Source organism: Sabethes cyaneus, chromosome 2 (genome assembly GCF_943734655.1).
Source record: "Sabethes cyaneus chromosome 2, idSabCyanKW18_F2, whole genome shotgun sequence".
NCBI classification, from domain to species: domain Eukaryota; kingdom Metazoa; phylum Arthropoda; class Insecta; order Diptera; family Culicidae; genus Sabethes; species Sabethes cyaneus.
The window spans coordinates 166,003,175-166,018,643 of NC_071354.1; the positions used below are offsets into that span (position 1 = coordinate 166,003,175).

The window sequence follows — 15,469 nt, forward strand, 5'->3', positions numbered from 1 at the left end:
GAGTTCTCCGCACTCCTTCTCCTCCTGGTGGCGCTTCTTCTCCTGGAAGCGTCGGGTTTGCTGTCTCCGCTACTGTTTGTATCGCTCCGCATTCTGAAGGGTGGCTCTACGCAGCATTTGTACCCGCGCTGTGTTCTTCTCAGCCAATATCTGCTGACACTCCTCGTCAAACCATTCGTTGCGTTGATTCGGTGCCAAATGGCCTAGGACGTTCTCCGCTACGCTGTTAATGGTTGTTTTCACGGTATTCCAACAGACCTCAAGATGGGCTTCATCCAGCTCACCATTTTTCGGCAGCGCGGTTTCGAGAGATAACGCGTAGCTTTCGGCGACATCCGGTTGCCTCAGTCGCGCTAGATTATACCTTGGCAGGCGCCGGTATCGTATGTTGTTCACAACAGATAGTTTTTGACGTATCCTTACCATCACTAGGTAGTGATCCGAAACAATGTTAGCGCCCGGATAGGTTCTGACGTCGATAATGTCTGAAAAGTGGCGACCATCTATCAGAACGTGGTCGATTTGTGATTTTGTCTGGTTGAGTGATCTCCAGGTGTACCGATGGTAGAGGTTATGTTGGAAGAAGGTACTACGTATAGCCACGTTCATGGATGCGGCAAAGTCGACAAGTCTTAGGCCGTTTTCGTTCGTTTTCGGGTGTGCACTGAACCGTTCAATCACCGGTTTAAATTCCTTCTCCTGACCAACCTGAGCATTACAGTCCCCGATGATGATTTTGACATCATGTTTTGGCGTCGTATTCACGCTCCAACTGCGCGTTAAATTCATTTTTGTCATCAACGGTACTTCGGAGGTGATAGCTGAGGTGAGATGGTACTTACGTACCATCGTTCCTTTCCAGCATACCTCTCGCAGCGCTATGATGTCGAACTTGCGGCTCTTTACTTCTTTAGAAAGCATGTGAGTACTTCCGAGGAAATTTAGAGACCGACAGTTCTATGTTCCTAATTTCCAATCGTCCGTTTCGTCGCCTGGGTCTTTGTCGATTGTTCCGATTAGAGTTATTATTACTTACGGAGTTCATTGCTTTGGTTTTTTAGTGGTTCAGCCTTGCAAAGCCCGCAGCCAACCCAACAGTATTGCCGGAAGGCCAACGTAACTCGAAGGATCCCTCCTTACCTGTTAGCATACGACCATGGTTTCCCCCGGGGTTGGTTACCCGATCTCCACCGAGGTTGTGTGTATCCCGGCTGGTACCACGAGGAGGTAAGGGTGGGAGTTGCTGGGTAAAAGGCTATGGATTACTGTGGGGTCTATTTTATGCCCCATGCGCAATGCACCGATGGTACGCATTACCCAGCCGTTTACCAGCCACAAGGTACTTACCCGGATCCTGTTACACCAGATGTCACCGATAGCACAAGGTTCCGCAAGGACTTCCCTGGTGGGCTTCATGGCTCACGCTATTACGGACCAGATTTTTACCATCCGACAGGTCTTGTAGAAATGCTGGAAGTGCCCACGCATTACATCTTTATTGATTTCAAGGTAGCATACGATACAGTCGATCGAGACCAGCTACGGCAGATAATGTGCGAGCACGAGTTTCCAGATAAACTAACGCAACTGATCAGAGCTACAATGGATCGAGTGATGTGTTTCGTGCCCATCTCGGGGACACGCTCGAGTCCATTCGAGACACGGCGAGGGTTGAGACAGTGTTACAGCTTATCCTGCATGCTGTTCAATATAGTTCTTGCGGGGCTGGTATTCATGGAATTCTTTAGATAACTTTAATGCTGCTTACGGAAAATATGTGCGGCCTTCACATGTTCGAGCGGAAGCTTGTCGGATATCCCAAGACCGAGTTGAATGGAGAAAACTGCTTCAAGCAGCACTATGGTGACGGCTACACAACATTTTGCGAAGAGACCTGTCATCTTGGGGGAGTTTACCAAGGGGAGGTCCAAATAAGGAAATAAGGTTTTGTTTTCTTTCATTATAGGGGTTTCAGTAAAGAAAACCAAGTAGCTGGCAGGCAGCCATGTTTTCGATGCCAACATGTTAGCGTTAGCGTAAACGAGAAATCATATATTCGCCACTCTTCACGCATTTTAGCTCTTCAGCTGTCAGTGGCTCTCGTCAACGCAAAAGCAAATGAGATAAAGGTGCCAGTTAGCTGAAGAAAACAGATGTACGAGTGGCTGGTTACAAAATGGGGTGAGCCAACAAAGAGGGCGGGAAAACCTACCAGCGGATAAGGGTTTGGATTGTATTATGGAAATTTGTGGAAGGAAAACAGATACGCAGATGTACTAGTGCATAGGAGACGAGAGAAAAAAGGCCCCATGTAAGATCGGACACTCAATTAGTTATAAGAATAAATTCAAACTTCTGCATAAACTGACCTATCTTCACCTATCTTCATTACTATTAATCCTCTAAATCTAAATTTAAAAGTCAACCTTCAATGTAATTTAATGGTTTCCATCTGAAAGGCAGTAAGGCATTGAAAATCAGTATGACGACAGAAAAGTTAAAAACAAGCCGTACGGAAAGCGTTCTCAAAGCATCTTGTGAAGGCAAACTTGCCGGAGCTAAACTGAAACATAAAAGCAACGAACCGCCAAAGTCTTGTTGAATATTTATGACACCAAGGCGGCAATTTGTGTGCCATCACATCATTTTTGTGCCTGCAACAGGAAGAGTGCGGAGAAATCATTAATACAGATATGCGTACCTACTCTCATACATATAGGAGACGCGTAAAATAAATAATTCAACACATTCGTTGTATATCGCCGTGCTGTCAATGGGCTCAGTAACTGGGCGATCGTTATGTACCATATTTCATCACGTTAATCGAAAATTGTTGCTTAAGTTTTACGTTACGAATTTCCTTCGTGTGTTTACTGTGGTAAAAATAGCCAGGTTAAAGCGTTTGGAATACAACGCCATAAAACTCAACTAAACTTACCGTATAACATTCGAAAAGTTTCACCAAATTAATGGCGTGTCCATCAATGTTAACCGAAGATAATGTCTTATTATGTGGACAATGGGATATAAATTAGGTGCATGTTTGCTGATGCTTTGGACCCAACATATTCAGTCGGGCAGAATGGCCAAGCTGGAAGTTAGCAAAGTATAAGGTTCGTCACTTATGTCAATATTTGCGCACGCCATTCCTGACGAGTACTCCCAGCGGGCGTAAAACTTTTACGTCTTACCCGATTGAGGGAAATCTATTTTCTCCCCTAACATTCGCGGAGAATTGTAACTCAAAATAGATTCATTGTTCCGGCAGATGTCAGCAACCTTCGTTTATATACTTTTTTATTTCTCTGAAAGTTTGCGGTCACATTTCTACGTTGCCAGTCGGTGAAAAAGGCGAACTACACGATTGCTCTGGCACCCCCCGATGGGAATACGGGAAAATCTTTCAAACAAACAACAAAATTTGCGTTTTGCTCTGCTTGAGGTTTCTTGTGTGATACTTCATGCGGCGGGGGCTCAAGGAAAGCTTCCACGTCGGTGCTTGATTGTGAAAATTTCGTAAGCAAACCGGTCGAACAAAAGAAAAATCTCATTTTAGTTTGCCTCTCTAGTGTACACCCTTTCGTCGTAGGCGAGCTTAAGATGCAACAATAATAAATTTGTTTGCATCTTGAGTACCGAGGAGATTGCGAAATTTCCATGCTTTTTTTCGGACCGTTTTCTTTATTTATTTCAAATGACCGAAAAATGTTAACTCACTTCTCACATAATAATGTGAAAACTTTGCTCCCCCGGTTATCTCCGTTCGGTTGACGGGTAAGCGAAAACTTTGGAAAACTCATTCAAAATAGGTATCTTGTTGTAGAAGAAAAAGTTTGTTTTGATCCTACGTAAGGATCCAGCGACCGTGTAGATCACTCGTCCGTCGGCTGTTATTATTACGGTGCTTAGTAATGGTTGACATACTTTCAAACATACCTTGTTACACTCAGCAAACTTTGGCGGGACAGGTATGTGACAGAATTTTTCATTGCAAAAGTTCCGACTAGAAGAGCCAACAAAAGCGGCAGAGAGGAAGCGCGTAAAGTTTTGTTTTCAGACCAATGAGCATCCATGCGAATACAAATCTGATGGGTTGGATTTACTCTGTCAGCTTGCTGTTTTTTATTGCTCACTGAATACTATTTTTCTGACTTTTAATAGGGAGAGAACGCAATAATTCTAGTGTTAATTTTTGAACAGTTGAAAGAACTAAATAGGTTTAAACAAAAGCTGCGAAAAGCTATGAACGAATTGCGTAAAAATTTGTGAATTGAAATTTTGATTATATTTATTTTTCATAAATCCACATACTGGAACTCTAAAACAAAGCTGTTTTACCTCTCCTATATATAAATAACTTTTCTCATGATAATCTAATTTTGTTATATTTCATATCCACTTTCAGCACCATGTGGTTGTACACCTTCTTCAGCCTTGCGTTCAGCAAAATACTGGATGTGACCGCCTTCTCCATCAACACAGATAATCAGGTAACACCGATCCGATAGCCGGATGTTTTAATATTTAATGTACCCTTTTCAATTTATCAATCATTGTTTAGTGCCGAAAATTCAAAGTTTTCAAAATTAACGCTAACCAAAACGATAGCACATCTTGCCGCTTGTCGGTAGAACATTCCCTACCCTTAATAATTTTACCGGTCTACCTAATCTCCCAAAACCTCAATAAAATTAAGTGTCGAAATACCCTATAACAAAATTTATAACACCATATATCAGCCATCGTCGGTTACTGTTTGCTCAACCATACCGAACGAAGACCATTGAATTTCACTACGGTAAGCTTTGTGAGTGGCTACGACCGACTGAAATCGAGAATAGCAGAAGCCATACCCAAAATTCCTTCTCCGTGATTCTTCTGTAAATATCCAATAATCCATATTGAGCCATAACTTACCGGTGCACTGCACTTTTCCTCACACAGTCATTTTTTTCTACATCAATCGTAACTTTTGTGTGCTGCTTCGGGGGAAAATTGAATTTTTCTTTGATACTGAAATGCAGCGAACTCCATACGATTTTCAGAAGCAGAAAAAATTTCCCATGTAGATGTACTCTAGAAAATCGTAGTTAAAATATGTTACAATATCGGTGGCAAATAAATAAGAAAATTTACATGAAAATATAACTCTATCCATTCAGTGCTGGACGGAAACATTTTTATACACATGATTTAAATTAAGTTGAGTACCTAGAACTTTAGCGAATCAGTATTTGGCCATCCTATTATTAAACTCACAAACATACAGATAAAATTCAGATGGAAAGTAAAACAAAATAATAAGTTAAAATAAGGATAGGTTGAGCATAGATTAATTTTAGATAATTTTCAAATTAATCGACCAACAGCTTCAGCAAACAGTCGACAGGATACGTTTCTAATTGGCCAATCTAAAACAGAGAGAGTGAGGTCCTCTGCCCTATGACCATCCCCTCTGCCATATTGCAGTACTCGACTGCCATGCTTTATCGCACCAGCATCGGCACCGAACATTACTCATTCAAACCGAGCATTTCACCGTTTCTGTCGCCTTGGGTGATAATGGATGGTTGCTTGCTTTGTATCATCGCGTGGTGCGAACCTTTATAATCTGTTATCGAAGATCGGGACTTTTCATGGCTGATTTATGGTTCGAAAATTTGCAATATTTCACACTAACCAGTGTATGAGCTCTGTAATGGATAATATATGCTGCTGAGTGAATTTTGAGTTTGTGTTTTGGTTTCGTAGGCGTAATGGTTCATTTATCATAATGATAAGGGGTATCTTTAATAAATGTTCTTCTTCAAACTATAGCCTTAGAATTTTGGTGTCATTGAATTTTGAAAAGATTTTTTCCATTATTATCCATTATTCCATTTTTTTTACAATGTGTCGAATTGCTTACTTTACTTTTACTTTTTCAGCGACAAACCCCCCAAGCCATGCCAAATTCAGGAGACGCATCCACATTTCTCGGCCTTAGACTGCCGCTTTCCAGTCGCCCCCTAATTCCCTCTGCTTTAGCATCCACGTCAACATCCAACGTGTACGGGGTCTACCTCGAAGTCGTCGGCCTCTGTCGGGTTTGCTGCTAAATATTCTTTTCACTAGTCTCTCATCCGGCATTCTTTCTACGTGGCTATTGTAGCCTGCCATGTTTTAGTCACTTCACAATATCTACAATCTTTGTATACTTGGTATATTTCATGATTCATGTGCCTACGCCACACTACTTCATCTAATATGCCGCGAAGAATCGATCGCAGGATGTAACGCTGAAAAACACCAAGAGCCCGTCGGTCACTATCTTTCAACGTCCAGGCTTCGTGGCCGTAGAGTACCATTACCGTCTCTTGGAGCGCGATTTTAGTAAGGAGTTGCAGACTACGGGACCTCAGCTGGCTACCTAATCCGCAGAGGGCTCTCTTGGCAGCCGGTATCTGCCTGTTTACTTCACGATTAAAAACCGTTGTCGCATGTGACATGTCACTAACGTACTGAGGTGAACAAATCCGTCGACCACTTCAAAAGTATCTCCATCTATCACCACCGCAGTTCCAACACACACAAGGCTGCCACGTTCTCTACCAGTCTCTACCATATCAACATCAGGTAACAGCATCCTTGGCTCGAGCAGCACATATCGTTTGACGGCAAGCTTCAAGATTTTTCCAAAAACGTTCATGTTCAGATGAAAACCAAGATCGAATCTAATGTTTCATCCAACACTGCCATTGGCTGCAATTGGTAGAGCAGGTTCCGGGCCGAAAACCGGCTTTTCTACTCCAGATCATGCTAGTTCATCAGGCCATTCATTTTCGGTTATACCAGATTGGCCACGAACCCAAACCATTTTTTCTAATTGACTGTGGCAAGTTTAGACTGTTTTAGATTTTGAATTGGCCGCACACAGTGCTTTAATAGCGGCCTAGATATCAGAACAGAAGCAAATAATCTTGCCTATCAATTCTTTCTAAAGTGCAAACTGAGCTCGGAACATAATTGCAAAGATTTTAGCTTGAAAAACGGTGCAGTAACTAGCCAAAGAATAGAATTCGGCCAATTTCAGCTCACGGCAGTAAACACTAGCACCCGCGTGACCTTCGTACAAGGATCTATCAGTAGGTATAACAGACCACATAGTCGGAAATTTTTCTTTCCATGTAGCCTGACAACCACTCCTCTCTAGAAGGAAAGTTACTTCATAAAGTCCTATATGGAAAAGCACGCTTGAGCGTTACATCGCTAGTAGCAAGAGTAAACTTGTCTCCAGCAAAAATTTGCGACCACAATCGAGTATGACCACTGGTAGCATTCACAAACTGCCAAAGGCTATTCGCGTGTAGTCGATAAGCATATATCCGTGCCTCTTGCTTCCGGTGGAAGTGTAGAGGTTTAAACATTGCAAATAGCTTCTGCTTCTAGGGCAGTAGGAGTTGTAGTGAATGCGCCATTGCCATTGCCAGACATTGCCATCAAACACATACTTTGAAGATGGTTTAGCTTTATCTGGTCAGTCACAATTTCCCCCCTCTGCCACTATACAAGACAACCGCCAATATTGGTCTGACAGCAACCGCGTACAACCAGTGTTTGTATTTGGGTTTAAACCCTCAAGAGTTGCCAATTGCTCGTCTACATTGCCCAAAGGCCATGCACGCTTTTTTAATTCGGAAATCAATATTTGTGGACCAGCCAAGCTTGGAGTTGAGAATCAACCCCACGTACTTCACTTCGTCCACAACATCAACATTCGAGTCATAAATGCGCAAAGCGCGAGCTTATTTGATATTTCAACGTCTTGAAAATAAGACGATAGATGTTTTGCTCTGATTTACCGAAAGTTCAGTTTCTCGGTACCACGTTTCAACGACCCGTAGTGCTTGCTGCATTAAGTCAAATAATGTGCTTATGCACTTTCCAACTATTAGGATGAGATAGTCATACGCAAAACCATATGACGGATAGCCTAGACCATTTAGTTTCCTCAATAGGTTATCCACCACAAGATTTCTTAAAAGAGGCGGGAGAACGCCACCTTGTGGACATCCACGAACACTTTGCGTCCACATGCTCGCTTGCCGTAACGACGAAAAAAGCAATCGATTGAGCAGCCTTCAAAATGGAAGCGAAAGGTACGTTATCAAACGCGACTTCAATATCCAAAAAAGTTCCTAAGCAGGATTCCTTTCGTGAAAAAGCAACTTCAATTTTTTTCACCACAACATGTAATAAAGTGGTTGTAGACTTGCCACTTTGATAAGCATGTCGTGGTGAATGAAGAGGAACTTCTTCTAAGCTTGTTTTGCGGATGTGGTGGTGAACAGTCCGCTCAAGTGAATTAAACAAGAAAGATATGAGACTGATTGGTCGAAATTTTTGCTTGCTCGTATGTCGCGCGTCCACCTTTAGGAATAAACCTAACGGTTTTACACCATTGAGTTGGGATGTACGGCATAAGAATCCTACACGTATTGGCGTAGCCAGGATATTTCCCTGGAGGGGGCCTAGGGGGTGCTTTTAAAAAAAATCATTACGATTCTGTTACACCGGCTGTCACCGGTAGTACAGGGTCTTAAGGGAATTATCAGGTGGGCTTCACAGACCAGATGTTTACCATCCGACAGATCTTGCAGAAATATCGGGAGTATTAATTGACCTTTCGAGTACCTTTGAGACATGCCGAATGTTGAGACACGGTGACGGCTTACCTTGCATGCTATTCAACATTCAACATTTTTGAGGGGGTGATCCGACGAAAGCGGACTCAAGGAGGATTGGACTAAATATAAATGCGTCGAAGATTAAATACATGAAAGAAAAAGGATCAAAGGATACAAAGGTGTGCCCCAAGCGGGCGGTAATTGTTGACGACGATGAACTAGAGGTGGAAGATGAGTTCGTGTATTTAGGATCGCTGGTAACCTCGGACAATAACACTAGTAAGGAGACCCTACGGCGCATTTAAGCGGGAAATCGGGCCTACTTTGCCCGTCGCAAAATGCTATTATCAAGAAGCATACGTCGCCGTACGAAGAACAGTAGTTCATTATCGAATTGAAGCCGTGACACTGCTCACGGAGGACATACGTACCCTTGCCGTGTTTGTGCGGAAGGTGATGATTTATTCAGCCGAGAGCCGGGATGGCTCATGCCATATCAAGAATTCCTCTCTATTGTACTCGGTCCTAGGCTACTCGTCGCCAATTCGTTGCGCGTCTCGACACACGCAAGTCGGCTTCAACCTTGTCGAGCCATCTAGCACGTTGAGCCCCTCTATTCCTGGTGCCGGTGGGGCTCTTGAAGAGAACGGATTTCACTACACAGTCGTCCGGCATCCTTGCGACGTGGCTGGTCCACCATAGTCTCCCAACTTTCGCCAGGTGTACGATGGGAATCTCTCCAAGCAGCGCCTGTAGCTCGTGATTCATACGCCTCCGCCACTCTCCGCTTCCGTTTATACTCCGCCAAAAATAGTTCGCAACACCTTTCGTTCAAAGACGGCAAGTGCACGTATGACTTCCGTAAGCAAAGTTACTGTCTCAAGTCCGTAGAGGACTACTGGTCTTATTAGCGTTTTGTACATCGTCAGCTTTGTGCGGCGGCGTATGCTCCTGGATCGAAGCGTCTTGCGGAGGGAAAAGTAGGCTCGATTTCCAGCTTGAATGCGTCGTTGGATCTCCTTACTCGTATTATTGTCAGCGGTGACTAGAGATCCCAAATATACGAACTCATCAACCACTTCCAGTTTATCGCCGTCAATAGTCATTGTCCGTGGGAGGCTAACATTACTTTCTCGGGAGCCTTGGTTTTCAACGCATTAATTTGTAACCCCACCCTCCTAGCCTCCGTTTTTAGTCTGGCGTAGATTGCTTCCGCCGTTGCACGGTTTCTGGTAATGATATCGAGGTCGTCTGCAAAGGCTAGGAGTTGGCTACTCTTGCTGAAGATCGTTCCTCTCGTTTCGATGCCCGCTCGCCGGATCACACCTTCAATAGCGATATTGAATAACATACAGGACAGTCCATCTCCTTGCCGTAACCCTCTGATGAAGCCCGCCTGATACTGCCCTACGAATTCTCTTGCTATTGGGGATAGACGACGCAACAAAATCTGGGAGAGCACCTTGTAGGCGGCGTTGACCAGCGTAATGCCGCGGTAGTTACAGCAGTCTCGCCGGTCGCCCTTTTTGTAGATGGGACAACCTACGCCTTCCATCCACTCCTCCGGTAGTTTCTCTTCTTCCCAAATCCTCGAAATCAGCCAGTGAAGTACCGTTGCTTGCGGTTCTTGGCTATTTTTGTAGAGTTCTGCCGGGAGTCGGTCCTTTCCGGCGGCTCTATTATTCTTCAGCAGATCGATTTCTTGACGGATCTCTTCGAGATCGGGAGCTGGTAGGGTAACCAACGTATTTTGGACCCCATCAGCAGCTGTATATAATTTGGACACTTACAGCAAAATCAAATGGAAGTGTCCAAATTATGTACAGCCGCTGAAGGGGTCCAAAACACGTTGGTTACCCTACGGTGTTGTCGTTTGTAAGTACTCCGAGGTTAACTTCCATTGCGTCTCCTGCTGCTATGTCGCCGTTGAGGTGCTCATCGAAGAACTGCTTCCACCTGTCGACCACCTCGCGCTCGTTTGTGATTAGATCCCCTCTCTCGTCCTTACACATGTCAGGTTTTGGTGTGTGGACCTTGCGAGTTTGGTTCACTTTCTCGTAAAACTTGCGGGTGTCATTAGCCCGGAATAGTTGTTCTAGCTCCTCACGATCTCTGTCCTCCTTCTGACACTTTTTCCTCCTCAGGATCGTGGTCAACTCATTCCTCGCTCGTCGTAACTTGGCCAAATTCTCTCTCGTAGATATACTCAGACAGTTTTCCCAAGCTCTTTTTTTCCTCTCTATCGCTGCTTGGCATTCCCCATCAAACCAATCGTTTCGTGCACTCGAGGTTTCCACACCTAGCACCGCGGTTGCGGCCTCGTTGACAGCCGAGCGCATCCTATTCCATTCGTTTCCGAGGGTCGACCTGCGCATAGTTTTCAGCAGTTCGCGGGTTGTCTAGTTGCCGAATGTTTAGCCGAGGAGGGCGACTTTGTCGCGAGGTATAAACCGTCGATAGTTTTGAGCGCACATGTACTGCTACTAAGTAGTGGTCCGAGTCAATATCCGCACTCCGCAGGGAGCGTACGTTGGTGATTTTCGAGAAAAACCGGCCCTCGATGAGAATATGGTCGATTTGGTTCGAGGTTCGTTGGTCAGGTGATCTCCAGGTGGTCTTGTGGATATCTTTGTGGGGAAAGACGGTGCTTTTGATCACCAAGCCTCGGTAAGCCGCAAAGTTGATGTATCGCTGGCCGTTATCATTCGTGTCGGTGTGCAGGCTATGGGTCTGATCACCGGTCTATACATTGCTTCCCTGCCGATTTGTGTGTTCATATCCCCGATGACGATATTGATGTCCCTTGGTGGACAGCTGTCGTACGTTGCCTGCAGCTGCGCATAGAACCCTTCCTCCTCGTCGTCGGGTCTACCTATGTGTGGACAATGCACGTTTATGATGGTGTAGTTGAAGAAACGGCCTTTTATCCTCAACACGCACTTCCTCTCGTTGATCGCTTTCCAGTCCATTACGCGATCCTGCATCTTGCCCAACACTACGAAGCCCGTTCCTAGCTCGTTGGTAGCTCCACCGCTCTGGGAAAATTGGGCTTTGCCGCCACGTATCCTCCACACCTTTTCGCCTCTCCGACAGATCTCCTGCAGTGCCACGATGACAAACTTTCGGGGTCTGCTGATCGAGCAGCACCCTGTCGCCACCAACGAAGTTTAGCGATCTGCAGTTCCAGGTACCAAGTCTCCATTCCATGTCCTTATTTCGTCGCCTGGGTCCATGCCGAATATTCCGAGAATATATTTTTTGATTCTTGTTAGTTTTTTAGGGTTTAGATAGGTAGCCGTACTAGGGCTTACGCTATCGAGTCTCGGGATGGGGCTGCCATCTTTCAGTGTCGAGACAACACTGTGGCTCCTCCCCTGTTGGTATACGACCTTAGTTTCCACTGGGGTGGGTTACCCGATCTCCGCTAAGGTTGCTCGTATTCCGGCTGGTACCACGTGGGGGTTGGGGTATGAGTTGCTAGATAAGAGGCTAAGAACCACAATGGGGTCTGTTATCGCATTATCAAACCATTTACCAACTCGAGCGGAAGGTACTGCGGATGATATTTGGCGGAGTACAAACTGAAAGGGGGGAGTGGTGGAGACGTATGAATCACGAGCTACAGGCATTTTTTGAAGAGGTTCCTATCGTCATCTGGCGAAGTAGGCTACGGTGGGCCGGACCAGTCGTAAGGACCCCGTACGACTGTGCGACGAAAACAACTCTTCAACAACTGCACCGGTACCAGCAATAAAAGGGCTCAACGTACACGATAGCTCGACCAGGTTGAAAGTGAGTTACAACTTCTGAGACGGCTGAGGAATTACCGACGAGTGGCTCAAGATAGCGTTGAATGGGGACGAACGCTTGAAACAGGATGAGCCGGGGTGGCTACTAGACTACTGACGACGACGACAACTACGTGTTTGCGATGCCTAGTGAATAAAAAGATACATCTACGCAGTGGGAATTGTCCTGAATTTTTGTCTCGTTTGAAATTCCAATTGGCGAAAATTTTTGTGAAGGGGGCCTGCAGGGTTCTCGAGGGGGCCTGATCCCCAGGCACCCCATCTAACTACGCCAATGCCTACATACAAATATCCTTTTCACAATGCGTTTGAAGTATTTGAATCCTTTCTGCAGTAGATAGAATAGTGTATAACGGGTGACAACTAAAATTTTGGAATTTTTTTCTCAAGCTGTCAAAAAAAGACAAAGGTACATGAAGAAGATCTGATTTACCGAAATGCAAGATACATTATCCATTGTTGAAAAAAAAGTGTACATTTGAACACGGTCCGTAATTGGCTGTTCGGCGAAGCTTTCGTTTGACGTCGAAACAGAAGCGTTGTACGGCCGTCATGTCAACTTTGCGAATGCATCTCTAGATTCTACCAATCAACTGTTTGCAATTCGTGGCTCTCCAGTTATTTTTGTTGGGCGAATAGTTGTTGGGCATCTTAAGATATGGTAAACAGTCGAAGCCACAACATATTCGCTTTTTAAAGGTTGTACCGTAAGCTTTTTTCCGAAATTTCTGTGGAAGTTTGTAGAGGTGTACAACGCGCTCGCGGAATGCTTCTTGTTTTGACGCCATTTTTAGCAAAACTTGGCAAGCATAAGCAAATCAAAAAACACACACACTCTCATTTCTCCCTGAGCTAGTTTGTTGTTGAGTATAGGGGCCCCGAAAAAATTCCAAAATTTTAATTGTCACCCGTTATTCCATCTGTTCCAGAAGATTTGTATGGATAGAAGCGGTTCTCGGTCCACTCAATCGCATCAGTTGTGACAAGTCGCTGTCGTCCGCAAACCCTAGGAGCATATGAGATTTTGTGATGATGGTGCCGCTTCTCTGCATGCATGCCCTTCGAATAGCATCCACCAATGCAATGCAATGTTGCACAGTATACCTCGATAGCCCGTTACCTTGCTTCAAACCATCTAATATCACAAACATGTCCGATATCTCACCCGCTATCCTGATGCTTGATTTTGAACCATCAAGGGTAGCACTTATCAGCCTCAACAGTTTTGTCGGAAAACAATGCTCAAGCACAATCGGCACAAGCTTAACTCGTTTAACTGTATCGTATGGCGCCTTGAAGTCTATTAACAAATGGTGAGCCTGTAAGGTGAATTCCCGGAATTTATCGAGGATTTGTAGCAATTGTATCCCCGAATTGAGGGGCTCCGTAGCGGCAAGGTTACCGAGTCTGCTTTGACAAGCACAAAAGCACGCATAAAATTGAATAAGCATATCGCTCATTCAATAGCGATTATAGCAAAAAAAATGCAATGCAGGTTATACAGTAAACACACGGCGATATCACAATTTGATGCTTGTCGCAGTGATAAGTCCATACAGGAAAAAAATCCATGATGACTATCGAATTTGCGCATTTATATCCCCGATGATTATCTCTATGTCATGTCCTGGCCACTCTCCATATGTCCTTTCGAGAAGATCAAAGAACTCCTCTTTTAAGTCATCGATTTTCTCGTTCGTCGGTACGTACACGTTTATCAGGCTGCAGTTGATCTTCAACATATATATCCGTGGGACGATACATGTCACCTCGTTTTGGTTTTAGACCAGATTTCAAAATGCGTATAAGTGAGGACGTCGTGCGATCAGCGATCAAGAAATACTCGTTTGAGGAAAAATCGAAAACGGTTCGAAAAAAGGTACTACCAGTCCTCATTTGGATAATCGTATAATAAAGTTGCTAGTTTCAAAAGCAACTAGTTTCAATATGGGATGTAACCAAAAAGGTAGGCACGTCGAAATCAAGCATTCATTGCGCAAAGAATTTTTTTCAAAGAATTTTCCAACAAATTGATAGTTTTTTTCGTACGGCGATTAAACCTAGCCGAATTTGATATTTGTCTTGAGGAAGCGCGTTTCGGTTGAATATGTTTTTATATGTTCATATCTATGTATGTGCGTGTTTGCGATTGCATTGGAAGACTAGTGAAAATAGAATGTATTTATGGCAACGATGGCGATGTGCTATTGAGAAGAAGGGACCGAATTTGTAAAATGTCGTCACATGTGTATTTTCGCAACTGAAAAAAAAACTTATTTCCGATCTAATTCTTATCCCAAAGAAGGTTTGGAAGTATTAGGTTTAAGAAACTTGTACAATCTTTTATGTAATCTCTTACTTTTATTATTTCATAATTGTTTTTAGGCACTTAGATTTTCATACAGATGAGATTTCCAATATAAAAATTTGAAATGCTAAATTCCAAACAACAAATTATTAAATAGAGAACGTTTTCTCATTACAAAATATTGAAAACTAATACTTTTCTTCATGAAATACAAACAAATTTATTATTTTCTTGAATAAAATTGTCGTATTTTTTGTTTTCATATAATTAATTTGTTTCTATATAAAAAACTTTGTGTGGTCGTTAACATGGCGGTAATGTCTCAGGTGCAACCTTCAACTTTTTTTTTTCAACGTATTTTTTGACGTAGAACCACGTCTTACCGCAGGGTTTCAGTCCAAAATTTGGATCACGTCACGTCACGAAAGAATGAAAGATTTTGAACGCTAATAGCTTTTCCAATTTAGAACGGATTTTGATGGTTCGCATACCATTCGATTCATAAAAGATGCAGCAATTTTAGGACGATTCTTAACTTCTGAGCTGATCATTGCAACTTTCCACTTGGATTTAAACTTGGAAAGATTCACTTTCGATCATGTTTTATGCTGGCTACAAAGCACAGTAAAGCCTAGGTGCTACATTCCGAATTGGAAACTTAATCTTCTGTTCTTATACGACAGACT

General features: G+C 43.7%; 1 protein-coding gene across 1 annotated transcript in view; it reads left to right on the forward strand.

Annotated features, from left to right (window-relative positions):
- Positions 1-15,469, forward strand: part of LOC128736298 (uncharacterized) — a 75,175-nt gene that overhangs the window by 16,761 nt on the left and 42,945 nt on the right. Inside the window, exon 2 of the mRNA XM_053830774.1 lies at positions 4,406-4,490. Within this exon, the coding sequence (XP_053686749.1) occupies positions 4,410-4,490 (81 nt within the window). The 5' untranslated portion in view covers positions 4,406-4,409. The remainder of the gene's footprint in view (positions 1-4,405; positions 4,491-15,469) is intronic.